We start from the raw sequence: 27140 nt of genomic DNA, 5'->3' as shown, positions 1-27140 counted from the left end.
AGAAATCAATTATAAAGCTTATAAATATGCAATTCATGCAAATGCATTGAATTTGATGATTCCAAAAACGTGATTCTCAACATATATTCTGCTTTATTCGATTTGTGTATTTGAATGAAGTTTCTTGTAAAGAAATTATATGTTTGTTAATCCTTTAGGTGAAGATGAAATTGGAAACAATTCTGTGCAATGCAAGGCTCAACTTGGTGCGAATCATTCTAAAGCTACTAGTGTAAATAGAAACTACAGCAACTGCCCTGAAGATGATGTGCGGCTTAGTCTTCCACTGAGTTTGGCAACCAAACTTACTCCAGGACTTTCTTCGTCTTTAGAAGACGTAAGAGGAGCGCATCAAGGAAGCCTTGACATTAAGAATAAAAGCAGTCGCTCCAGGAGGCGAACTACACTTCCTAAGCGCCGGTTTTCGGATTTGCATTTGCACATCCTCTTGTGTCCTACAAGAGCTTCGTTTTGTGGAAATGGTGGTAGCAGTGATGATATGCCCCTGACAGTATCTACTCAAAGGGCACACCGCTCTCTGCCAGAATCTCCTAGCGAAATTGATGAAGTACCCTCTTTCTGTTTTGATTTCTTGGAAAAAGGCGCCAGAGAAAAAGTAAGCATAATAACCTTTTTTGTGTGCAAAAATTTTTTTGCCCAACTTTTCATGTTTTAATGTTTAATAATTTTATATGAATCATATTGAACTTTGTAATAAGGCTGGTTTCACATCATCTAAGTTGGCTGCAGATAGAGAGCAACAGCGGCAAGTATTCTGTCACTCCCGTTCTGCGCGTACGTCCCTGCGTTCATTTTCTTTATACTCCGTGAGTTGACACATCTGAACTTTGTCGCTGTCACTACAGGTCGAAAGCAAAAACGCTTGAATTCTTCCGAGACTCTAAACATAAAGAAAAAAGAAAGCATAGCCGTTTGTAAAGTATACTGTCGTTATAAAATGCAAATAAAAAATTAACATTCCTTTAAAAATAAAAGTTTCAGAAGGTTTTGAGAAATTTATTATTTTTAACTCCTATTTCTATTTCTTTGTTGTTTAATCATTGTTAAACTCAAATTCACGCCTTGAACGTGCTTGTCAATTACTACTCGTTTTTTACGAAACACTTAGCTAACAAATAAAAAACTGTGTTTATTTTCTAACATATGTATACTTATTAAACTTATATTTGTGCCAAAAATGCATCATAATTTTCAAACTTCATTCATACTTCCTATCCATAGGAATACCTGCAGAACTAGCGTTTCCCTTTCAATATTTATTATGAAGGTAAATACCGATTCAATCATAGTAAGAAACTGACCCACCACTAGTCTTGCCACTTTACGGATACTACGTACTACAAACAAGAAAAAATAAAAAAAAAAGAGAAAAACAGCTTGATTTACTACAAACATGCAATGAAAGACTCGTGTTCAGCTCGCATTCTAAACTTTCAACCCTGAAGCCAAATATGCGGAAACCAATGCACTCGGCCAATTCCTGATTTACCCTTCTTGAAATTACAAACTACCAGTGATCTCGTGGAGGTTATTATCATCGCTTTGCTTATCCAGGACTGGTCTGCGCGTTTTTCAGCAAAAGTTACGAATAGGAAGAAAGTATCGGTATATTTTACCTGAATATAGTTTTGTTTTAAATTCAGTTGGAAGAGTTAACGAGGTATAGAGACTGAATAGAGGTGTTTATTAAGTCTTGTACTGATGATGAATCTTATTTAAAAAAATAAAAAAAAAACTATTTCAGATTTATTCATAATTATTTTTTGAGCAAACACTAAATTATTGTTCTCACTTGACCGTAGATGTTTGTCCTATTCTTTTATTACTTCATTACTATTTTTTTCGTTAATAATACATTTCTTCTCGTGCTTTTAAAAAATCTTAATGAATGCTGGATGGGAAATTTATCCCAAATTAGGCATTTTCCAAGTTATGATGATACCCTAAAAAGTTGCTTTAAAATGTAAAAAATCTGCCATAGAGTAAATAAGGTCGTCGTGAAGAAGTCCATTTTTATTCAACTTGTATTAAAATATTCGTTATCAATTATTTTTACATGCGTTAATATTTCTTAGAATAGAGTAAACTAATAAATGTTATAAGCAAACTATAATAAACAAAACCAAGTTTGACCTCTAAAGAAATGGCAGCTGAAAGAAAAAATTTAAATTAATTTTAAACAATTAAAGCTGCAGACGATAAATATTAATTGGTTCCTACGAAGTCTTTGAAATATAAAATATTTATTATGATATTTAAAACGAATAAAAGATTACGAAAAGATAAACTGAAATTTGCGTAACATTACAAGTATTAGAAACACTGAGTAAGCACTTGGCTGCAATTCTTGATTGCAAAAACTTTTAATTTGTAAGAAAATAATTTTAGTTTATTTCTTTTAAATCCTTATTTCATTAATTAATTTTCCCAATTGGTAAAATATTAGCTAAAAGCATGTAAATGGTGCTAATATTGAAAACTGGAAATGGTATCTTTGTACGAAAAAACTCCCAGGGACGCTGCGTTAAGGTTTTGGGGGTAAGCTCCCCAGAACCTTTGGTTTTAACGCATACAGCCAGTAATAATGTGACAGTTTATATCCTCATAAGGACTGCTATGACCAAGCCCTTACTCCCAGAAGTTAAATTCTGCTTGCGTTAGCGCCAGGCACGAAGTTGAAAATGATCCAAATCTTCTCAGAATTACGAAAGATGCACCGGTATTAACATTGTGAGAAAAAAAAATGAGTTAAGGGTTAAAATAAGAAAAGAAATATATTTAAATTTGAAAGTTGTTCTCCTTTTTAATGCATTCTTTTCATCGGTGCGAGATTTATAAGCACCCTTTATGCATTGAAAATTTAACTTTCCTCTCCCTATTATATCGAGAACATTTTTATTACATTTTGTATGTGCGCCAAGTGTTTAAACTGACGAAGTTTTTGCTCATAGTGCTGTCCATAACCATCATAGACGGGGATGGTCCGTTCGAAGGATTAAATATTTAGTTTCAGCAATCTAATATCGCTTACCAATCATTTTTTGTTGAAGATAATTTGAGTAAAAAGGTAATTCCCACTGTTTTTTGAATCTATTTTGAACATATTTTAACTATTTTTTCATTTTTGGTCAAATAAATACGATTGTGGCTGGCAGGGGTTCCTGACCAATCAATAACCACAACTGAGTGAATAAATAGTTTATTGTCTGTGTTCATTCACTGGATTTTTCGCTGCACCAATTTTCATTTAAACCCTCAAAAACCTGAAGCAAAAACATAAAATTTCTCACAGGTTTCTTTTTCTTTTTTTCCTTCTCTTCCTAAAAGTGGTTTAACGTCCTGTAGGAAATGTCATAGCTTTTGACGATGATAAATTTCTGAATATAAGGTAGTGCTTAAATGTTCATATAGTGATTAAACTATACTACAATACCGCTTAAGTCACGATTCTTGTGTCTGCAATTTCATAGTTAATATTCTGCCGTTTTATAGTTACTATTTTGAAGTTTTATGGCTACTATTTTGTAGTTTTAGTTAATATTTTATACTTTTATGGTTAATATTTTTGCTGTTTCATAGTTAAATTTCGCAGATTATGGTTACTATTTTGCAGTCAGTCTAAGTTACTATTTTGAAGTTTCATAGTTAATATTTTTCAGTTTTATGGTTTCTTTTCTGCAGTTTGATAGTTATTATTTTGCAGTTTTATAGCTAGTGTTACGCAGTTTTGTAGTAACTATTTTGCCATTTTATAGTTACCTTTTTGTTGATTCGTAGTTGCTATGTTTAACAGTTACCACAGCTTGAGTTTGGTGAATTTTTGCTGTTCACAAATGTCATTATAACCCGCTGCCCCAAGAACTCTTTAAAGACTTTTGATTAATTCTGACAGTACATAAGAAAACAGTTCCACTCCTCTCAACAGGAACACTTCATAATAAAATCCCCCGTGGATTTTCTTTTGTGAAGGTTTTTGTAAGGATAAACATAATACGAAGAGATAATGATTTCTTTTTTGCTGCACTTTAATTTCCTTATTTAACGTGAAGATTAAGAATTGCATCTTTAAGGTCTTACATGTTAAAAAGAAATGCACTTTCTAACACTCATAAATCAGATCACAGTATCGCCGAGATGTTATGCACGTGAGAAATTGCCGAGTGAATCCGATAATTACATGACTTAGAAACGTCCTGCTGGTTTCGTTTTCGGTTCTCCTGGCGTGACTACTCTATGAGCGTATCCGCCATTCCAGCTGCGAGCGAAAAAATCTGTAGGGGTTCCGCCATCACTGGGGTGAATGTTTTATTTAATTTCGTTCCCCATAACCTCGGAGGGTACGAAAGTGACATGGAAAAGTACTTATGATGCTTGTTTATGTTGCCTATTATTTGAGGTGTTTACGAAGATTTCACTTTCATTTTAAGTTAATTTCGTGTTGTTATCGGGTGCAGCAATGGGAGGTCAATGTGACTTCCCAAATATTTCCTTGTTCGGCAACTTTTGTCCGATGATTCGGCAAAATTATCATCATTTGGCGATGTTTAATGTTCTGTTCGGCAAAATTTCGAGTTTCTTTCGACAAAATTTGGAGTTCCATTCGGCAGATTGAGAATTTTTGCCCTCCCAAAAAATTAAGGTCGGGGCGCCAAGGTTGTAATTTGTTCCGAATGCTGTAGCTAATACCCAAGTTGCAGAAACAGCAGAAGGTATGCAGTACGTAAATTAATACTAAGCAGTAAAAACAAAGTAGATGCTAAAAATATACTATTTGAATTTGAAATTAATTTACAGAACGTAAAATAAACAACGCGAACTCAAGTCACAGCGAATACCAATGCAACGAAATGTCTGATTCACCGAAATAAATTTTCAGCTTCGATTTAATTTCCATTACATTGCTTGAATTCCACTACAACTGAATTCCCGATACAACGAGCAAAATTTTCAGCCCCTTGAAGTTCGTTGTAACGGGATTCACTGCACAACAAAAGTGAAGAGTATCTTGGTTAGTGAATTGAACTAATCTGCCATGCAAAGAGCGGAACGGTAGAGGATCCGAATCCCGAGAGGAAAACAGATTGAATTGTGGAGCGTTTGTCAGTTCAGTTTTAAGATGCTGTGAAACGGCGTTTCATAGCAGGGCTGCGGAGTCGGAAGGAAAATGTCCGACCCCGACTCAGATTCCTGGATTTTTGAAACCTCCGACTCCTGATTTTTTAAATTTTTTTTAAAGTTGTATTTTTTCAACTCCCTCTCTCCCTTCAGGGGAAGGGGGAAAACCTCTAAACAGAGATTGAAATATTAATTACTTTTTATGAAAATTTCGCATTTTGTTTTTTATTGTAAACCCAAGACGCATACAACGTTAGAAATTCAATTTAAAAATCAATTTTTTTAATAGTTAGGAGTTAAAAAGAGAGATGACTTAAAAATCTTTTAAAAAATTTGAAAAGGATTATGTGTAATTTGCCCCCTTTTAATGTTTAACAAATAGATATTGATCAAATCGTGTGCTTTCAATTTTTGAAAGCTGTAACTTGAGAGAAAAAATGCTTTTTTTCTTAATCAAAGTTCTTGAGAAGGAGTGGTTTGCCCCAGGTGACACCCATCTAGTAGATGACACCCAAAGTTAATTTCAGAGTTTATAAAAAATATAAATATTTTAATTCTGAAAATTTTCGCGATTATATTTTAAATTATATTTCATCAATAAAATTTCAACGAAAATAGGGAACATATACGTCAGGAGCTAATTTTACACAAAATGCGGCGGTATACAAATTTGTACGAATAGATTTTACCATACCTATATTTCTTCTTCGCTAAATTTTTAATTGAAATTTTATTGGCTGCTTTAGAATTAACCTTAATATGAAGATTTTAAAATTAACTGCGATTATTGAGTGTCGTAATCAAGAAAGCATTTCGTTTATTTTGTTCCATACTTTTTAGTGAGAACCAAGCTTATAGAAATAGTCTTAATCAAGAAAAAAACATTTAGATTACTTCATCGGATCTTTTGGATTCGTGCTTTCGCGCCAGAACTTTTTTGAATTTGCCGATCACCTTTAAACGTTTCAACCTTAGCTACGGGACTCGACTTACTAATTTGTTACGTTGCTTTTACTATTTTATAACTGAGATCGAACGAAACACTATATTTCCATTTCTATTTGAAAATGATTACTTGAAAATGTTTGGCAACAAAACCGTTTGCTGACAGTTGCTATTAGTTAAGTTAAAAAGCAAGCAAACTAGGAGACGGCTACAGAAAGTTCGGTAAGCACTCAAGCTAGCTGATTGCCATAATGGCAATTATTTTTCATTAGTATCTTTTTATACATGTAATCGAACTAATTGGTAGTCAGTTTTTAAAAAATACAAAGAGAGTCAAGGAAAAGGAAAGAAAAAAAATAAGCCCGGAGTCGGAGTCGGCATGTTTTCTAACAACTCCGACTCCTTTACCGCAAAATCAGTCCGACTCCGACTCTTCGACTCCACAGCCCTGTTTCATAGTTAGATTCATATGCGCTGGTTACTACTGGCAGCGCATTTGCATATTGGCGTAGATTAAAATGTAAAGAATTGGTGTTAAGAATTTTTACTTTTAGGGATCACATATAGCAAGGAGAGATGCATATTCATCTAGGAACTGTAATAAACTTAATAAGTAATGAACAGTAAATGCTGTGTTAAATTAGAAGAATTGACATTTATGTCTCTTAAATATGCTAGGCGATATTTTTTACGTTAATATTATTCAAAATATCGTGAAAGTAAAACATTAAATTAGTTTAAAAAACAGAAGGTGTACGCTATTTTTCAAAACGGTAAATATAGGGAGAACATCAAATTTTTGGAATTAAATGAAAAATTGGTATGGCATTCAAAATCGAAAGTTTCGTGTGAAACTGAGTGCTATGGGTGGAACTCGTCACTGAGTGATTAAGTTCTACGCATTGAATGATTTAGCCCTACTCGTTCAGTGATTTAGTCCTTTCCACGACGAATTATAACTAGAGAGCCAACTGTCCTAACAGATTGATGCTGCTCTCCAGTAAATATCCTCACAAGTTTTTGAGCATCAGTCGAGCTTCGGTATAGCATGCAGAAAAAATAATCTCTTTTCTACCGAGTAAATTTTGAGTTGAACGTTTTGAGGCTTATTGTGAATAAATAATACATAGTTAAGAAAGAACAAATATGTAAAAATTAGTAGAATTTTATCCTTTTTTTAAAAATAGTATTTGTATGAACTGAAATGTTATTAAATATTTTTGCACGTTAAAAAAAATCATAACTTGGAGACGGGGCAAGTTTACGCGTTGACGTCTGAGCACCTTCACGCATGTTCTTACTGTGTCTTACTTCCAAACGTGCACTGACGCTTTTTTTTGCTCCGAACTGTCTCAAAACTTTTTAGTATTTTCAAGCAATTTAGTTTTGAAAATCACCATTTAATTTTTAATTGAGTTATAAATTCGTATCATATAGCTTACAATCATGTAGTGCTGTCGTCATGCTCGTTCAGCTTTTACTTTTATACACTATTCAGTCTGTAATAAATTTGCTACATTTTAACGATGGTAAGATATTATGTTCAAAACACTAACATAACCACGTTAGGTGTCAAAAGAAATAGTACGTGTAAACGTGCCCGTGTCTGGGGCAGGTTTGCACAAACGATTTGGACCCAAAAATAATTTTTTTAACGGTTAAACACACAAACTGAGCAACAACCGAAGATACCAATTTTGACTCTATTAACTGCTTCATATAACCGCAATGTCTAACATTTCCTAAGTTAAAACATAAAATTTTAGAAAATTCATTGAAAAAAATCTGCGTAAACGTGCCCCGGTCTACTCTATACGCTATTTTTTGAAACGAAGCAGAAAGTATGCCTTACAATAATACAGCACTGATTATAGTAAAATATTTTAGGAAGAACACCAGATGTTTGGAATTAAGTAAATAATTGTCATCAATAACTGAAATTTTTGTATGAAACTGAGTGTTTCAGCATACTACATTTTTATTATTCTGGATGAAGATGGAATTCATCTCTGAGTGATTAAGCCCTTTCTAACAGATACTTTATTTTTCATTTTTCTCCAGTAACGGTGGGTGCGGTTGTTCTATACAAATGTCAGCAGGGCCGTAGACAGGGTCGGGACCGTCGGGATAAATCCTCCCCCGAAATTTTAACCTTTCTCTAAAAAATAAAGAAACGAAGACTATCTGATCAAAATTCTTCCCTCTACTCCTCCTTCACTTGACCTTGTTATACAAATCTTCTTTCCAGTCAGACCCTTTCTCCTTCTCACCGCCTCCACACTCACATACACATTAAAAAAAAAAATTCAAAACGTCCTAACTTTTTTACACCTTGGTTCTTTCCCAGAATGTTAATGACTTTTATTACAAAATAACATTTTAAGAACATTCTTTTTTATATATACTTTCAGGGCCTGATTAACGCATGGTCCGACGGGTCCGCGGACCTGGGCACCACAAATTTAGGGGCACCGAAATAGCCTAGCCTAAATTCACTTACTTACTTCCTTTTTTTTAAAGCTCATTTTACTTTTTCTCAACTTTAAGGGAGAGGAAGCTCAATTTTTTTAAAAAATCAGCTCAAAACCTCATAAAGTTAAAAACATTTCGCATAAAGAAGTCGTTATCCCTTAGCTCTGGAATTTCAAAATAATTACTCGGATGACATAGATGGACATTTACCAGAAGAATTAACACACTTTCAAATTTTTGCAAAAGGTAACCCTTTTCCTGGAGAATGTTTTAAAAGGATAAGATCACTAAATATTACATATACATTTCCGAATGTGGATTCACCCCTGCAGCTTCTTCTTACCTTGCCTATCAGCAGCTGTTCCAGTGAACGTTCCTTTTCATTTTTGAAAAGAATAAAAAATCATTTGAGAAGCTGCGTTTCTCAGGATAATTTACAGGTGTTTTCCTTATTGACCATTAAAATTTCTGTGACATCAAACATAGATTTCAATTATTTGATTGACACACTTGTCTCTGTTAAAGCCAGAAAGAAGCTTTTTGAAAGCTTGATGTCAGAATTAGTAAGATTTTTTTTTTTTTTTTTTTTGCAGTTTTAAATTGTTTTTTAACTCTTTTTTGCCTTAAGAGGCAATTTTAACTGTGATTAGTTTGGTGACTATCAAGTGTTTGGTTTTCAAATCCCAGATTTCCTTTCAAATGTAGTAATGCTCCTTTAAAATGTAGTTTCTAGTAATTTGGTTTCTAGTATGAAACATTGACTTTAAAATTGCGTGGGTTTTCTCAAGGGGGGGGGGGGAAGCACCAACATCTACTCAGGACCTGGACACTAGTTTGCCTTGATCGGGCCCTGTATACTTCAACAATACTCACCAGATTTACATGATCAAAACTACCATTTTTAATCTAATCATACTTTTGATTAAATGCGTAATTTTGTAGATCAGCCATTAAGGGAGTTTTTTTATTGTAGACATGTAATAAACACTGTATCATGTATTATAGACCGTATAAGGCAGTTAGTTCTTTTATTTTGTCGAGTCTAAATATATTACGAAATTTTTGAAGTAGTTAATCAAAATAATTATTAAAAACTAATTTTTTAATTACATTGCAGTTTAATTTTTGCAAACAATATAATGAACATAATTTTTAAACGCTATTTTTTCCCATTACATGTCTGGCACCAATTTTGCCTCCAGCCATGTCTCTCCCAGAAAAAATGTCCTGGCTACGACCTTGAATGTCAGGATGGTTGCCCCCCCCCCTCCCCTTAACAACGGCTTCTTTACATTCGGGCTTAGTTTGTGTAGGAGGCACCTTACCCCTACCCCATAAAACTCTTCACTAAATGCTGCAGTCATGTGCTAATTTAAGATGAGCGGATTACGTGTTGTATGCGAGTTTCTCCTGCATCGTATTCCTTCTATATTTCTCCTAATTTTACTGAGATGAAAATTGCACTTTATTTTTTTATATTTTTTGCTTGTAGAATTTTGTATATGAAAGCTGATTTGTTGTTTGGGATTTAGTATTTACATAATGTTCTTAGAAAACGAAGATTTTTTTTTTTAAGCAAGTAGTCTCTAATGCTTTTGTTTTTTGTCAAAGGATTTCATAATGATCACCCCTTTCTACAACGAATTTCTATCCTTGAAACTACGAAATACTTCTCAGGAAGTTTTGCTTTGAACGTCATTTTTCTTATTATTACTTTGTAGCACAGAGGTATTGATTTTATTCTTTATCTCTAATAAGTTATCTAAAATAGAAAAAAAAACATTTTATTATTTTTCCTGTCATACTTTTAAGCATCCCTTATTTTTCTATATATTTTTATTTATTTATTTATTTGTCATGTAACTTTTAGTTTTCACTAGTTACTATTTAGTGGAAAATATATTTATTTTTTAACACTTTCAGGGGCGGTGGTCGCGCTGTGAAACCACCAATTTAAAAAAAAAAATTCTCTTTTTTTTCCGAATGTTTTGAATCAAGATCGCTTGAGTTCCCTTCTTTTGAGTTCAGTGAACAAAATGAGATGGCAGAATAACAAAAAAATATTTTTTTCGTAGGCTCAATTTCATGTCCAAATCATCAAATTTTCAATTTTTCGTTTACCCCAAAATTGAAATTTTGTTTCAGATTTAAAAATTTTTCATTAGCGCTGAAAGAGTGAATCATTTTTCTTGATTTTACCTGAGGTACTCAATCATATTGTTCTAAATGATTCAAATTCATTTTTACATGTGTAAACATGTTTTTGTCCTTCCCCAGATGGGGGCTTTGAACAAATGGAGACACTACCCCCCAGCGAAAAAAGTTGTCAAAAAAAATTTTTTAACTGAAAAATCTATGTCTAGATGATCAAATAAACCTACTTGTGGTGTTTTTTCTTTATATTTCTCAAAAATTAATGATGCGCCCCTGAAAGTGTTAATACATATTTATGTCATGCATAAATTGGCGTCGTCAGCTGAAATTTATTGGGGGGGGGACAATTCTGACACTGTCATTTTAAAGTTGTATCAAGAAAAATGCGTGTATATATATATAATATATATATATATATATATATATGTATATGTATATATAGGAGATAAAAACTTGACATCAAATAGAAAGGGGTTTATATTTAAGACAAAATTTTTAAACAGGTACATCTTGATTTACATATTTACACAATAAGAAAAAAAAATTAAATTCCACCAAATACATTTTTTCTAGACTGCACATGGGATACGAATATCCGTGCTATTTTTTGTGATTAATTTCATCCAAGATATTTTTGTGAACGTAACATAAAGCAACATGATTAACCGCTTTTGTGTCATAGTCGACCTTAGATACATTTTGAGCTTTCTCAGCGCACTAAAGCTTTTTCAGCTTCACACGACGAAGCGGGGCACACCAAAAGCAGCCGCACCAAATTTTCAACATTTTGAAACAGACCCTAACTTTAACGGCTGACGACAAAGCTTTCTTTGCTTCATCTAAGCAGTTAACTTAAAAGTTTTTATGGGATAGTTGAAGCTCAGTTTTTAAAGTAGCCATTCTATTAAAATTTATAAAAGAAGGAACATTTCAAAAAAAAAAAAAAAAAGTTGAACGCATTAGTTTCGATAGAACTCATAATGTTAAAATAATTCTAGAAAACGCATACCTGATTAGCAGGCATTCAGGGGCTACATGATAGAGGTCACTATGACCTCCCATAAACTTTTCTTTCCCAGAAAATTTTGTCTGACAAGTCCAAATTTCGAGTAGTTTTTTGTGAAATATTGCATTAAAAAGATACTCTCATTAAATGTACAGTGGCTCCCAAAAGTGTTCGTACACCTTGAAATTTTGTAGTAAAACTAAATTAACGCAAAACTAAATTCGAATTTGAAATCTAATTTTTTTTCACATCACAACTGATTTTATTTTTGAAATTTTTCAAAAAACGAAGAGATAGAGAAACACTACGCCACAAAAGTCACCGTACGCTGAAATATTTTGGAATATATTCATGATTAAAATTGTCACAGGTCATTTTTTAAAATTATTTTTGCATTGTGTTGACACTATAAAGTCATTTAGCTTGAATTTTTTGTGCATTTATTCTCTAATATTCTGCTTATTATTTTTAAATGGCTGGTATTCGTGAAAAAGCAATAAAGAGCATTCAAAATTTCATTTTTACATCTCACAGTAGTGGTAAATTGGTTTGAAATGTCTCTAAATTAATTAATGTATACCATTCTATAGTAAAGTGCTTAATAAAATACTTTTGAGAACGGAATCAGATCAAAAGCAAGGTTAGAAAAAGTCAACCGGCTTAATTTTCTCCTAAAATTGTTCGCCAAGTTCTCTGATTAGCTGGATCAAATGGGACCTTTTCTCGCAGAAATTTTCTCGTTCTTGCGAAAAACAGAAAGCTTACGCTTTTCGTCGCAAAATCAATGATAAATAAGCTCAAAATGTTTTGGAATAACGTCTTACTTACAAATGAAAATGAATTCAACATTTTAGGTTAAATTGTTGTAATTGTAAATAGAAGAAAAAATGAGGAATTTGAAACACAATTTTTAACTATTAGCCCAAAATTCGGCTATCGGGAACAACTTTGTATTTTATCAAGATAAAGATGAGAAGCACACGGTTTTCAACGTTTGCGTCTGGTGCCTCAAAAATTGTCCTTAATCTTAGAAATATCTCCTCAATCCCCAGATTTAAACTTAATCTAGAAAAATTAGAGATATCTGATGGCTAGATTACGAAAATACGGCCTTGAAACGAAAATCAAACTAGAAACAGTAAGACTCGAAGTGCGGTTGAACACTTACTCAGAAATTGCACAAAAAAAGAAAAGAAGAACAATGAAATCTATTTCCAGACGTTTAAAAGGTGTTGTTGGTATACTGCACGAACTTAGATTATTTTTCTAATATATAGATATTTTTTCAAAGTGTACGAAAACTTTTCAGATAAAGTTTCTGGCACTTTTTGATTATTGATTTCTTAAAAATCAAGTTTTATTATGTTATTAAAAATTTACATGCAGTTTTGTTGAAAATAGATCATAGATCTTATAATTAAATACCTATTCCAAAATATTAATTTTAACCAATGGATAGGGGCGTATTTCATTGAAAATCGTAAGTGTACGAACACGAACACTTTTGGGAGCCACTGTTTAGGAATTTCATTCGGAAAATTGAAAAGTAATCCCATCTGAATGGTATAAAATCGGGGTGCCCCTGCAGACATTACACTTAACAGAATGGTCCTTACCAATCGTTGTCTTTTGCCTTTTTGAAGACGGTTCCGTTTGATGTTGATAGTGGCACCTGGATGTTGATGGTGATTCAGTAGATAAAAATTGCTCAGGTTCATTTGATGTAGAAGGTTTGCTACATTTTCCCGTTTAAAGCCACCTCTCCATAGTTGTTATCGAATGTGTAAAAAAAGTATAATAACCAAAATAGGAGCGCTCTTCGGGTCACCTACTCTCAAGGAAATCAAAAGATCACATGAAATTATCTTAATTTTTGTCGCAACTTTTCCCAACAGGGGAAGCTTATTTTATTTCTGTCTTTTTTTCTGGTCATCTTGAGCTTTTTTCGTTGGTCAATTGGAAGTGACATCACAGTATCCGTCGTTCTGCTGGCTTACGATTTGCTTTTGAAATTACTCTTTAATTTTTAGTCTCCTCTCCTTTTTTTCTTGTAACGTAACGCATTTTCGGTCAAATTTGAGATGCCGCAAACACATTTAAGAAACCTCGCTTCGGTAAGGTACTTTGAAGCCACGTGTTGAATAGTTTTAAACACATGAAGCGTCTCCTTTCCCTTTCTACCCCAAATTTAACCTTTGACCAGCAAAGTGGTTTTCTAAGTTTGTTAGCATCCTTTGGCCAGGGTGTTCTTGCCAGCTGCAAAAAACCGCCAAAGAGGTCTGGTGTCTCATTTTGTTTGGGTAACATTGGGGTCGATATAAATTGAATCGAATTGGAGAAGCAAACACTGCAAAACTCGAAACAGAACCTTGCCAGCGCCGAGAAACGTGATAAGAAAGAAAGGAGCCGAAACTCAGATCCCCGTCTTCTGCTGACTTATTAGCGCTTTAAGCGCGAGAGCCGAAAAAAAGGGGGAGGGGAATTGTCCATCTGATTTCAGTATCACAAATTTGTCCAGTTGTTTCCCCCCAAATAGCAACAAATACGCTGGAATCACTTCCAAGCTGGGAACGCCGGGGACACGACTTGTGTTTTCAATACGGGACCGGACATAGGATACTTTTTGTGAGTTAAGGCATGGCTTCCTGCCATGGTTAAGGGATCCCCCTGTTAACAATTTATTACCCCGCTAACACATCTCTACTCTGTGACTGGTTGACATTGCGCTCTGAAGAAAGTGTTACCTTTCTTGCATCCTCTACTGAAGCTATGCGCAGAGAGCAGAGCAATGGTTTGTCATTGGATTTCACTTTCCGTTCACTATACACATCGCCTATTTTGTTATTATTTACAGTTCTTTTTCGCTTTTTTTTTCCTTCTTTTTTTCGATGTTCATTTCGTTTTGTTTGATATGAATTAAACATGGTAAATTATGTATTATGCAACTGTTTAAAGCCTTTTTTTTTTTTTTTTTTGCCAAAACAGTAATAATTTCCCCCAAAATAATGAATTTCATCTTGACAATTATCGAGAGGGTCCGATTTTCAAATATTGAGGGGGCCCGGTTCTCAAATATTGGGGGGGGGGGGTCCGGACCCCTTGGACCCCCCCGGCCGCGACGCCCATGCATGCATAGCATAGTGAATATGTACGTCCACGTGGAACGATGATTAAAATTTAACTATTGTGCATTTTAATCCCTCCCCTCATTTAATTGGACAGCAAATCACTGCATGTTATTAATGTTTTCGATATTTTCTTTGAAACAGGTGGTTTCATCGTCCAGATCTGTGTTTTATGTTCCTGTCGACGGCGATGCAAAAAACGAAGAACCAAAAGAAGGAAATTCGTCGACCACTGCCAATTCAACCAAAGAATCGAAAAGTTCTCCCCTAGTGCTGCCATCTGTGAATGCAAATAGCAACGAAACACATACTCGAGAGCAACCGGTAGTGTTGGAGGAGAACGAGACTTTGAGTCCGGAGCAGTATGATACAGATGAAGATGTTTTAGAAAATGATTATGAAAACTTGGATCCTATTTATGAAGAACTTTCGGACATTTCCAATTCATCAAAACGTAAGTTTCATGAAATTAGTTAAAAACGATTTTCGTCAATAAAAATATATCAAAATCATGGTCTTCGTCAACGCGCGACTTCAATACTCTTTTGCTGTTTTGAAGTCATAACTTTGTTTTAACATCCGCAAGTATGGTTTTTAAAGTTATTAGCAAAGATTTTGAGATAAACTCTTCGAAATTAGTGCTAGAGGTACGTAAGATATTAATACGAAGAATATATAAATTAATTTATATATTAAATATAAATTAATTTATAAAAACTCAAATGAAGTATGGGTTTATTTAATAACCTTGTTCTAGTGTTATGATCATTATGACAATGTTCCTAATTAAAATCGCTCATTTTTTGCATCTTGTTGAAATTATATAGGGTTTAGTATTTAATTGGCTTGAAATGTTAAAAATATTTTGCTTGAACATTCATAGTGTATTAGTGGATAATATTATGTACTTAAAAGTAGATTAATTGACTTTAAGGGATCCTAAATGAACATTGAAAATAAAGTAATGAGAATATTGTTTCAAGACAGTGTATGGGGGTGTTAGTGCCTTTACAATTCCCGGCCCCCTCCAAAAATGATTTCTGTATCCGAACCTAGTTAGTCTGACTTTGAGGTACAGAAATAATCTTTTCCACAATTTTTTTAGAGGTTAGCCTTTTGTTGGTTTCGAAATTTCAGTCGATATCTGTCCGGAATCAGTTATTACACCTACCAAAAAAGGAAAAGCCTGGAAAGCCACGCGTCTAAAAGATAATCTAGTATACTCGTAGATTAGACGTTATTTAACGAATTTTTGTTATATTTTATGGAATTCACATAATTTCATGTTGAGTTAGATGTAACATTCAGAGCAATCGAATATATTATTACATTGAATAAAATTTCAAACTGTTGTTGTATTAACCCCTTTTAACAATCATGGGACGGGCATATATGTTCCCTTAGTTCAAAAATAATTTTATAATAAATCTGCCCCCTATAGGGGCACATGTGAACAATTAAAGACATTTTGAAAAAAATTCTATAAAGTATAGAAATACTTTTTTTAAAAATCTGAAAAAATTCCACGGCATTCGGTGAGAAATTTAAAATATTTTCTGTGAAATTAAGAAATGAAAAAAAATGTTCACATGTGCCCCCTTTTCCCCTACATGTTATTCACGCCGCCCTTTAATAGTGTTATCAATAAAAAATTTCCATTCTCTTGACGAATAAAAGTTTAAGTGATAATCATTAAAATTATATTCAATTTTATTAGGAATAATTTCTCTCGAATCGAACCAGAAATCATTTTTCGAAGGAGCGTCGAAGACCGATATTTTAAGCTACTTAGAAGATGCTAAAGAGCGTGGACTTTCCGAAGGACTTTCAGAAGATGAGAAAGTGATTATTGAGGAAGAAGAAGAGGATGAAAAAGTGCTAAGTGGAGAGGAAGAAGATGTTGGCGAAAAGGTAAGATTTTTTTTTCTTTGTTCTTCAAACTTTTTAAGTTTTTCAAAATAAGAATACACTGTTGCGGAAATCTTTTACTTGCTCCACAGGCATCGCTTTTTCAAGACATAAGCTATCAAAAATCTGTAAAACAGTTGTTGGTCTCGAGCAGAAGTAGAGCTAAGATTTTTTTCAAAGTATGAAAATACGCCTGCATATTTTTAGAGAATCGAAATTCATTTTTGAGGAGTAAAACATATGAAAACAGTGAAGACCATAAAAGTGAAATGGATAATATCAGGGAAAGAAGAGGTGACACGTAAACATACAGTACTGAGCTTGACAATGATTTTGCTGTACATTTCATTTTTTATTGTTCATATGTATCATGAAAAAATATAAAATGAGAGAAAAATATTCAATTTTCATTGTTTTGGTCAGTAAATTTTCAAGAGAAAACTAAGTTACTATCATGGCTTTAACTATTGTTGGATACTTCTTAAATTCCTGTAAAATGATGGGAAATGGAATCCCTATAAAGCAGTCTAGATAGTTTCTGTTCTTACATAATACGAAGAACCTAGTCCCGTTATCCGATCTAAAAAGAAAAAGAAAGGAAAAAAAAAAACTCCTAAAAACTGTTTACCATATTGGACTAGCAACAATCCATCGTAGTTTTCTTTTAGTCCATCAGCTTTTGACTGACATTAGTACTGAAAGATTTAGGAGTTTGCCAGCTTAGTGATGAAGTGGTTCGGCGTTAGCCTCCTATGCCTTAAGGCACGGGTTCAAACCCGGTTTCAGTTGGAGAATTTTCAAAATGCACAAATGCGTCGGCGTCCATGTGGCATGGTTATGCAGCCTGCGAAAGATGACTTGAGTATTCGTTTGGCCTTGAACTAGTGATGGGCATAATCGAGATCTTTTGATAATCGAGATCTCGGGAATCGAGTACTTCTGATAATCGAGTGATTGATAATCGAGATCTTTTTAAGTCGATCACTCGAGTGATTGATAATCGAGATCTTTTGAAATCGAGAACTCGAGTGATTGACTTCTCGAGATCTTCCGAATCGAGTACTCGAGCGATTGACTTCTCGAGATCTTTGAAATCGAGTACTCGAGCGATTGACTTCTCGAGATCTTTTGAATCGAGTACTCGAGCGATTGACTTCTCGAGATCCTTTGAATCGAGATCTCGAGATGTTTTAAATCGAGATCTCGAGATGTTTTAAATCGAGATCTCGAGATGTTTCAAATCGAGATCTCGAGACGTTTGAATCGAGTACTCGAGTAGTTCATTTTCTAAACTTTTCCAAAATTGAGTTGACTGCTACGGGGGTGCCCACTAAAAGGGGGTGGGGCATGGCGCAGCCTGTGCAACTAAAATTTTTAGAGACGGTTTTTTAAGAGGGTTTTTTTAATCTCATTTTCGGAAGGGGGGAGGGGGTCCATGGCGCAGCCTGCGAAACCGAAATTTTTAGAAGTGGTTTTTTGAGATTTTTTTTAAATCTCATTTCGGGAGGGGGGGGGGAGAGCTCTTTCTAGACGGATGCTCCGTAACATTTGAGAGGGTAACCATCGCCTTGCGAAAGGGGGGAGGTGGACTCCCTTGACTTCAGTTGAATTCCCGAGTTGTTTTGGCAGGGGTGCGCTCGAGATAGGAATGTGACATTTAGCCTACCATTTAGGGGTATAATAAGGGGTGAACCCTCCTGGCTTTTAGAAGTTTTAGGTTAAGTTGTGGGGGGGGGTTATTGACACCCCCCCATTTAGAAGGGGGATCAATACCACTCCCCCCAAATTCCATGAAAAATTCTAGTTTTTACATTTAAGTGGGTCTAGTTTTTTGTTGTTTTCCGATAAAATGAGCTGATAAACCTTTTGTCCCCTTACCCTCCGGTAAAGTTCGAAATGCAAGCTTGTTTTAGGGGGTCGATTCGATAGATTTTAGTCTTCATTTTGGGGTCGCACTCCTTGGGGGATGCAGGTTCGACTAGATTCCATGTTAGCTTGTCAGAAACTAGGAGCTCGGCATTTGGGCGACTGAGTGATTTATTCGAACGGTTATGCATTTAAACTAATGATTTTCAGTTATCACGTGATTATTTCGAATGGTTTCGGACTCGCAAACACGAAGTTAATAATGTAAACAAGTAGGGGAATAGTTGCTCTGCGCAAAAGTACTCATTCTTTCCTAGTTTATAGCTTTGCTTTTTTTTTTTTTTTTTTTGATGTTCTTGTTAAGAGTAATTAAGTATATTTATCTGACTAATATATGAGGAGGGAGGGTAAAATATTTCTGATTACGTTTTCCAGAGGATTGGGATTCCCGGCCCATTGAAAAGTGTACAAGTGTGGCTTGAAGTGCATTGAAGTTAATGATTATTTTTTTTCTTTCTTGATCCGCTCTTTTTTATTTTTATTTTTCATTCGTCGACTTTAGGAATATGCAATAACAGTAAAAGTGTTGGGAGTGAAGTTGAAATGTTTCTGAGTGCATTAAAAAGAAATATTGAAGCTGGTCGTGTGGGATTAATTTTAGCTTCCACTCTTCGGCCCAATTTTTAAATAAAAATTACATTTTATACAGATTGTTTTTTTTTTTTTTGAAATTCCATACGCAAGATATTTGTGACTTCTTGTGTGCGTAGCATTTATTTTCGCGTGGGTAGTTAAATTTAAGTATTTTGCTTGTTTTACTTGCTTCTGTTTATGTTATATTCTTTATAGTTTCGTAAATGTTGATTAGTATATTATTTACTCAACTTAAAAATTTTCAGTCAATTAATGTGCTGATTTTATGGGTTTTTCTTTTTTTTTCTTTTTTTTTTTTTTTTTTTTTTGTAAAGTTGAGGCAATACTGCTGAAAATGCTTAGGCTCGCAACGGTCCATTTGGGAACTTAAGATTCCGTAGCTACGTTTCATTTTCCGTACGCTGGTCCTCAAAAAGGTTAAAATTGATTGTCAAGTTTCTCTGAAAAGCAGATTACGTATTCTGTTTTCAAATCATTCGAGATGCTCGATAACCGAGCATACCACAACAAACAACATATTATACAAGAGAGAGCGCGGGAGAGGGGGATAAATGGCGCAGACCGCGCCATTGAAGTTTTGAAGAGGAGAGGGTAACTTAAGCGGGCTTTAATTTATTTTAGGGGGTTCAATGTCGCATTTGAAGGATGAGTGTCATCGCCAAGGGGGGGGGGGCACCACTGCATTATAAACACCTTGCGTTTAAACATTTCATAAACGTTTTAACATAGCTGCTACAGCGTTAACAATCGCTTTAAAACGTTTACTCAACGAAGTGAGCTCTCTGAGTAACCCCATTCGAAAAAAAGCAGAAGCAATTATTTGATTCAATAACCTTATAGAATGACAGGGGTGACACATCTGAGAAGCAATTATTTGATTTTAAAACCTTATAGAATGACAGGGGTGTCCGTCCGTCCCTGTGAGCAATGGCGCGCTTTTTATGACAATCCCCCCTCCCCCAAGAAACGATAATCCGAAAAAGGGCTAAGACTACATTAAATTTTCAATTACACGGTTTGTACCATACCGGTCAAGGGCGCCCATATGCAAAATTTTAAAGGGGGGGGGGGCTCAGATATTTTCCCCATGGTTTAATAGGATATTTTCCCCATAGAAACCGATTTCAGTACAGATTAGAGTTATTAAAATTTGACATTTTTAATAACTTATTGATTAATTGCTGGAGAAGAAATGATTTTACATTTTCGCAAAAAAAAAGTACTAAAAGCAAGGTTGTCCTAATTTCAAAGAAGATGGAGGGGGCTTGAGCCCCCACTTGCCCCCCCCCCCCATATGGAAGCCCTTGATACCGGTTTAATATATTTTTAAGTTTAACAACTCTCAATTTTAAACCTGCTAGTGTTGCCCAACGACTTGCCCATATTATCATTATCCCTCACTTCTTAATGAAAATTGTACATACGTACGTATTTAATCTTAATAACTGTCAAGTTCAAAACAATATGGAAAGCGTTTCTCTATCCTTTGTTTCAGAATTTCAGCACCGGATCTCACCAGGGGCGGATACAGAAAACCATTTGAAGGGGGATGGGGATCATGTTGAAGAAAGCCTTCCCCCATGAACGAAATTTCCGTTTTAAGTACGAAAAAATTCTGAAACTTTTTGGGGGTCAATAAAAAGCCCCAAATCGGTCAGGAATAAGGCACATAATTGGGGATAAACGTTGCAAATTAATTTCATAAGCAATAAAACAAAGTAGTTGTTCAAATATTTTCTTTGAAAAATAATTGATGTATTGAAAAGATAAGATACTGTCATCGTTTGCATTTTATGCATAAATTATTTGAACACAATGTGTACGGATACTATTCTCGAGAGTTCAGGGGGAGGGGGTCATGACCCCCACGACCCTCCACTGTATCCGCCACTCACACAACACATGCCCCTCCATAAATCCGCTCATATGATAATTAACAATTTTCGTTCTAAAAATATCGTTCGATTATTAAGGAATCTCACAATTATCGAAAATTCGAAGCCAAACATTCAACTATTACCCCATTCGAATAAAGCAAGAGAAAAGCAATCATTCGATTTTAAAAATCATTCCAAATCTATCCATTCCAAGAGCAAAGATCACCACCTATTAAGCTCTTCCCCCAAGAGCAATACCCCCAAAAGAGACAAAATCCCCTAAAAATTACAATTCCGCAGTTTACGTCAAAACTCCCCCCCCCCACCTCCCCTCTTATTTGCACCCATAGAAATGAATTACACGAGAAGTTAACCACTTGTTTTATTAAGAAATAACTAAGTACCTTTGTGCCGAGAAGTAACATGAAATAACAAACGTTTTGTATTCCAAATGTACAGAGTACTGCAGAAACGTGTTTTGGAGTTTTAAGGTACCCTTTTTTCAACAAAATAGTAAGCTTTTACATATAAGGTGCCATTCCTTTGTTACGTATGGATGATTTTGTCGATTTTTGACCCCTTCCCCCCATGTAAGGGTACGTAAGGTTTTTCAAACCCCTCCCCGTATTCTTACGTAAGATTCCATTTCGTTTTTCGAAATAATAAAATAACTAATCTAATATCACTGGAATCGAAATTTAATTCACTATTATTAAATTAAACCTTTTTGTGTGAAGCAATATTTACTAAAAAGTTGGAATATAGACTGAATGTGTTTTCGCCTTTTTTTTTTTGTATATGATGCGATAGTATGATTAAGGTGAAAAAGCAAAGTAAATAAAGCACAAATATTCGAGAAAATGCAGCATATAGCTATTTCAAGGCTACAATGGAGCCTTTTCATCAGTGCAAAAAGCACTGATGAAGTTCTCATGCAACTTCTGGTTGTGCTGGTGAGCTTTTTGCACTGATGAAGAGGCTCCATTGTAGCCTTGAAATAGCTATATGCTGCATTTTCTCGAATATTTGTGCTTTATTTACGTTGTTTTTTCACCTTAATCATATTGTAGCACAAAGCTTATATGATAATTTTTCATTTGATGCGATAGTAGTTAAAAATAAAACATGCCATACATAGTGCAATTCTTTTATTATGTTTTACATAATTAATTCTTCGTAAAACAAATAAAAAACAGTCATCCTAATACGTTTTTATTTTCCAGACGCAAATGAAACATCGGCTTGGAAAATACTGCGTAAGAATGCGTTTGAACCCCTCCCCCCCTCAAAGTATGTAGACATTTTTCCAACCCCACCCCCTGGGACCCTTACGTAATTAATGAATGATTCGTAAAGACATCCAGTAATGTCCTTACATCCACAATCTCACTATTTTGCGTTGAAAAAAGGGTTCCTTGAAACCCCGAAACACGTGTCTGCAGTGATCAGTATATTTGGGCTCTAAAACGTTTGTTATTGCCTATTACACTTGTATCATTACCCAATCGTATAGTCGAAGGTGAACGTAAGGGGGAAGACGTCCCCTCAGGTTTTCAACTTTAGTATTCCCCCTTTTTACCTGAACTATAATTTTAATGCCTCTCAAGTTAGAACCTTATAAGCGCCTCCAACCTTTACTTCCACCACCGGGACACACGACGCATGTCTCCCACAGACCCGTCCATGTGTTCATTCATTAACACTTTTCGCTCAAAACATATCATTAGACTACCAAGCATCCCCAAAGAATCATTTGATAATCAAGCATTCAACAGTATACATTCAATTATAACACTATTCGAATGAAACATTAGAAAGGCAATTATTTGATTGTAATACCATTTAGATCGCAAGGGTATCTATTCCTCAAGTGTGCTGGCACACTTTTTAAAATTAGGGATCCTCTTTCCCCCTCAAGAAGGACACTCCATAAAAAAGTCTAACGTCCATTAGGAATTTCAATGGCGCAGTCTGCGCAATGATCCACCTCCCCTGTGGGCTCCTCAGCGCTGCCCGTCTTTCTGGGTGAAGGGTTAAAAGGTTTCAATGCAAATTTTTTCGGAAGACAGAAAAAAACACCATGCTCATTCATAAGTAAAATCATTAACTTTTCAAAGCCAGCCCTTTGACCGCCTAAATGACGTATCCGCCCCTGTAACTAAAACACTTCAGAAGCAAGGTTGCCCACCCGCCCTGAGGTCAAGCCCCCCACCCTCAATATCGCAGAGACCTCCACCCAACAAATGAGAAAAATACCAGTTAAACCCTCCTCCCCAAATGTCAATAGCACAGTCTGCGCCATGACCCCCCCCCCCCCTCCATAGGTGGGCACCCTTGTCAGAAGTCAACTATATTGAGAGGTTCATTCGATTATCAAATCGATCGAAGATTACACTGCTCGAGTGATTGACATCTCGAGAACTCAATATCTTGAGAACTCAACATCTCGAGAACTCAACATCTCGAGAACTCAACATCTCAAGAAGTTCAAAGCGAGAACTCGAGCAGTTGATCGCTCGAGTTCTCAGAAAGTGATAATCGAGAACTCGAGAAGTTCATCGCTCGAGAACTCGAGAAGTTCATCGCTCGAGAACTCGAAAAGTGATAATCGAGAACTCGAGAAGTTCATCGCTCGAGAACTCGAAAAGTGATAATCGAGAACTCGAGAAGTTCATCGCTCGAGAACTCGAAAAGTGATAATCGAGTACTCGAGAAGTTCATCGCTCGAGAACTCGAGAAGTGATAATCGAGTTCTCGAATGATCTTGAATAATCGAGTGATTCGATTATGAGAACTCGATTATGCCCATCACTACCTTGAACACTCTTGGGGAAAAATAAATCCTTTGTACAGTTTCGCATCGAAGAGAGCCCCGGTGCTTCCACTTGGTAGAGAAACTGGACGTCAAAATTCTGTGGTAATGGCTATCCCCCGACGTATGTGCTCCAGGAAAAAATGGATACTAGTTCTAAGGGAAAGCATTAGGTCTGCAAATAGTGAGAAACCAATCGCATTATAAAACGGATAAAGGAGTCGTGCCAAGAAAAATTTACAAGTTTTAAACCAGTAATGACCATAAGAATGCGTTTTCTTTTTTTTTTCCACCCAAAACCTTATATTATATGATTTTTGTTTCCAAAACTTCATATTATATGATTTTTCCTTTTTTTCAAAACTTCATGTTATATGAATACAAACGATCTGGTTAAATTGCTGTTTTCAGAGACGGATGGTTTTTAACATTCTCTCTTTTTTAGCTGATAATGGATCTAAAAATTATTGAAAATGTTTTAGAGCAGAAAACTTTCATTTTTAGGGTTTATATTCTTTTACATTGTCCGATGCTAATCTTCTAAAATAAGTGGTCAAATAACCGTTATTAACTAACATAAACTCAGCTTTTCGTATTTCTGTCCATTCCCCTGGATGTCCTGTATCCAATGCTAAAAGTATTGACCAGGTAGACATTTGCATTCCGGAGGAGATATGTAGGTTACAGGCATACAGGCGCACGTGGGTTTTAATAGTATAAGATATAAACGCAAAAGGCTACTTACTATTTGTTTCCTTACTTATTAATAGCAATTGATTACGTGGTTATTAAAGTTAATTGCTTCTTTATTATTGCTACGGTAACAACATTTTTGCTTCAATAAAACTAGTTCAATTGATAATAGATTTATTTTTCTAAATCAGTTGTATTTTTAGATTCAAACCTTTATTCCAGCAAAAATCAGTTGTATTTAAGATTCAGATTTTTATTCCAGCAATTATTTATTTCTTTGCAGAGATCAACGATTAAGGGAAAAATTTAACTGCCCTTACGGGGCACGCGGTGACTAATTCAATTGGCGATTAAAAAGTTATCTGTCAATCACCACCAAATATATACTATTAAAACCTTTGCGCGTCTGTAACCCAATATCATCCTCACTGTCAATGTCTACCAGGTCAATACTGGTACCAGGGGCGGACTGGCCTGCGCCCTCAAACATGTGGGACTTTTTTTTATTTCCTTTTTAAAAAAAGGAAGTATTGTATTCGCAAAAAAAATTTCAGTCAAAAATCTCAATTTTACTCACCCCCGAATGAATATTGAGTTTCTTTCTTTTTTTTTGCCTCGACCACACGTAGAAAAGTGCCTAAGAACGTATAGACATGCGAGATATCCATAATGACGATTCCCGAGTTAATTACAACGAATTTTCTCGTGACGTCTGTATGTACGTATATATATATATATATGTATGTCGCATAACTCAAGAACGGTAAGTCCTAGAAAGTTGAAATTTGCTACGTAGACTCCTAGTGGGGTGTAGTTGTGCACCTCCCCTTTTGGTTGCATTCGGGTGTTTCTAAAGGGGTCTTTTGCCCCTTTTTCTGGGTAAATCATTGTTAATTTCGATGTAAACTCAAGTGGTGTTATCATTTGATGGACACTTGGCGATATATCACCAGTCTTTTGGTCGCCAAGTTTTGTCGCCAACTTGGCGATTTTTTTTAATGTCTGTTTCAATTTGGCCACTGTTGGTGATATTTAGAGAGTAAACTATTGAATCACATTAAAATTACCACTAATGGGGAAATGACATTAAATTGGAGCAAAAGAAAGTCATGTGATGCACACATCGGCTCGTTTAAAATGGAAAATCTAAAGAAAAATGTTTGCCATATTTTATTGTTTCACTGTTCTATATTTCACAAATATACTCCTCCAGAATGAATCTCCTTTAAAAAATATCGTTCACAAGTGTCTAAAGAAGTTTCTCTGTTTTAAATTTTATTCAACAGCATGATGCCACAAATATTTCAATATTTGTAGTTCTGTAATTTTTATGCGTCGCAACGTTGTTTTTCTCTCTCATTCTTGACAAGTTGATTGCTGGATATGATATAAAAGGCAGTTATTGAAATATGTAACGAACTAGATGGAATGGAGTTAAATAGAAATATGTTAAAAAAAAAACATTAGAGAGTGCGTAAACAACGTTAGAACTATATTACAACTCGTAGTAAACAAAGCAATAGAGTAGATAAACAAATTTTTACAGGTTTTTAACTTGGCGATAGAGCGTAGTTTATATGTTTTGTTGATAAAATTGGCGACGACGTCACATAGAATATTTAGTTTGCTTGCTTTATTACCTGCGTACGTATGAGGCAAATTACAGCAATGACAAGCTTGACAAGCCAATTACAGTAAATCATTTGTGAAACATTAAATATTTACTGCTGTAGATTTCGTTGATGCTAACCCAGGGGCGTGCACAGAAGGGGAAAAGAGACACCTGTTGGCCCAGGCCCGAGCGCCTTAAGGAGGGCCGAAATTTTTTAAATAATGGGAGACATATATGTAGAGACGTAGGGGTAAACAATATGGAGGGAGGTCCGTAAAAGTCATTTTGACAACCCCTCACATTTCTGTGCACGCTACTGCTGACCAGTCAGAAGGTTGATGACCCAGCTGCTAACTTAATTGACATTTCACAGATAAATAATATCTAAAAAGTAAAATTTTAAAATTTTGCTGTTAAAATGGAGATAACAAGCTCTCCTAAGTCAATTTATCTTTTGATCTGTCCTACCTGAATAGAATTTCTAGAAATAAATCGATTGGGACAGAATTTCTTTACTCGAAAGATCTTAATCGGAACACATCATTCCCATTTTCAATTGATTAATGAAGTTTCATGAATCTAGAAGAGATAGAAAATATAAAATTATAAGAGAAAAATTTAGTCATCTATGAGTCCTGACAAAACTAGCGGATCTGATTTGAACAAACTTTTCATCAAGAGCATTTGACGTAGAATTTATGGATAAACGGATTTCTTAAATGATTAAATCAAGGCAACTGAAAGAATTTTTATAACTTATCAATTAAAGACTATTTAACAATTGAACAATTTGGATAATTATGTTCAGTATCTGCGAGAGAAATCAAAATTTTTGCATGTAAAAGAGCTGAATATTGTGGAAAACAAAATTCAAAACAAT

At 34.8% G+C, this 27140-nt stretch overlaps 1 protein-coding gene across 1 annotated transcript in view; it reads left to right on the top strand.

Moving 5' to 3' along the window:
* Nucleotides 1–203: 203 nt before the first annotated feature.
* LOC129219438 (rhoGEF domain-containing protein gxcJ-like) overlaps nt 204–27140 on the top strand; it is a 108584-nt gene continuing 81647 nt past the window's right edge. Inside the window, exons 1-3 of the mRNA XM_054853834.1 lie at nt 204–616; nt 14983–15292; nt 16556–16749. Coding sequence (XP_054709809.1) covers nt 500–616; nt 14983–15292; nt 16556–16749 — 621 coding nt within the window. The 5' untranslated portion in view covers nt 204–499. The remainder of the gene's footprint in view (nt 617–14982; nt 15293–16555; nt 16750–27140) is intronic.

Source organism: Uloborus diversus, chromosome 3 (assembly GCF_026930045.1).
Source record: "Uloborus diversus isolate 005 chromosome 3, Udiv.v.3.1, whole genome shotgun sequence".
Taxonomy (NCBI): Eukaryota; Metazoa; Arthropoda; class Arachnida; order Araneae; family Uloboridae; genus Uloborus; species Uloborus diversus.
This window is presented reverse-complemented; position numbering and strand designations above follow the sequence as displayed.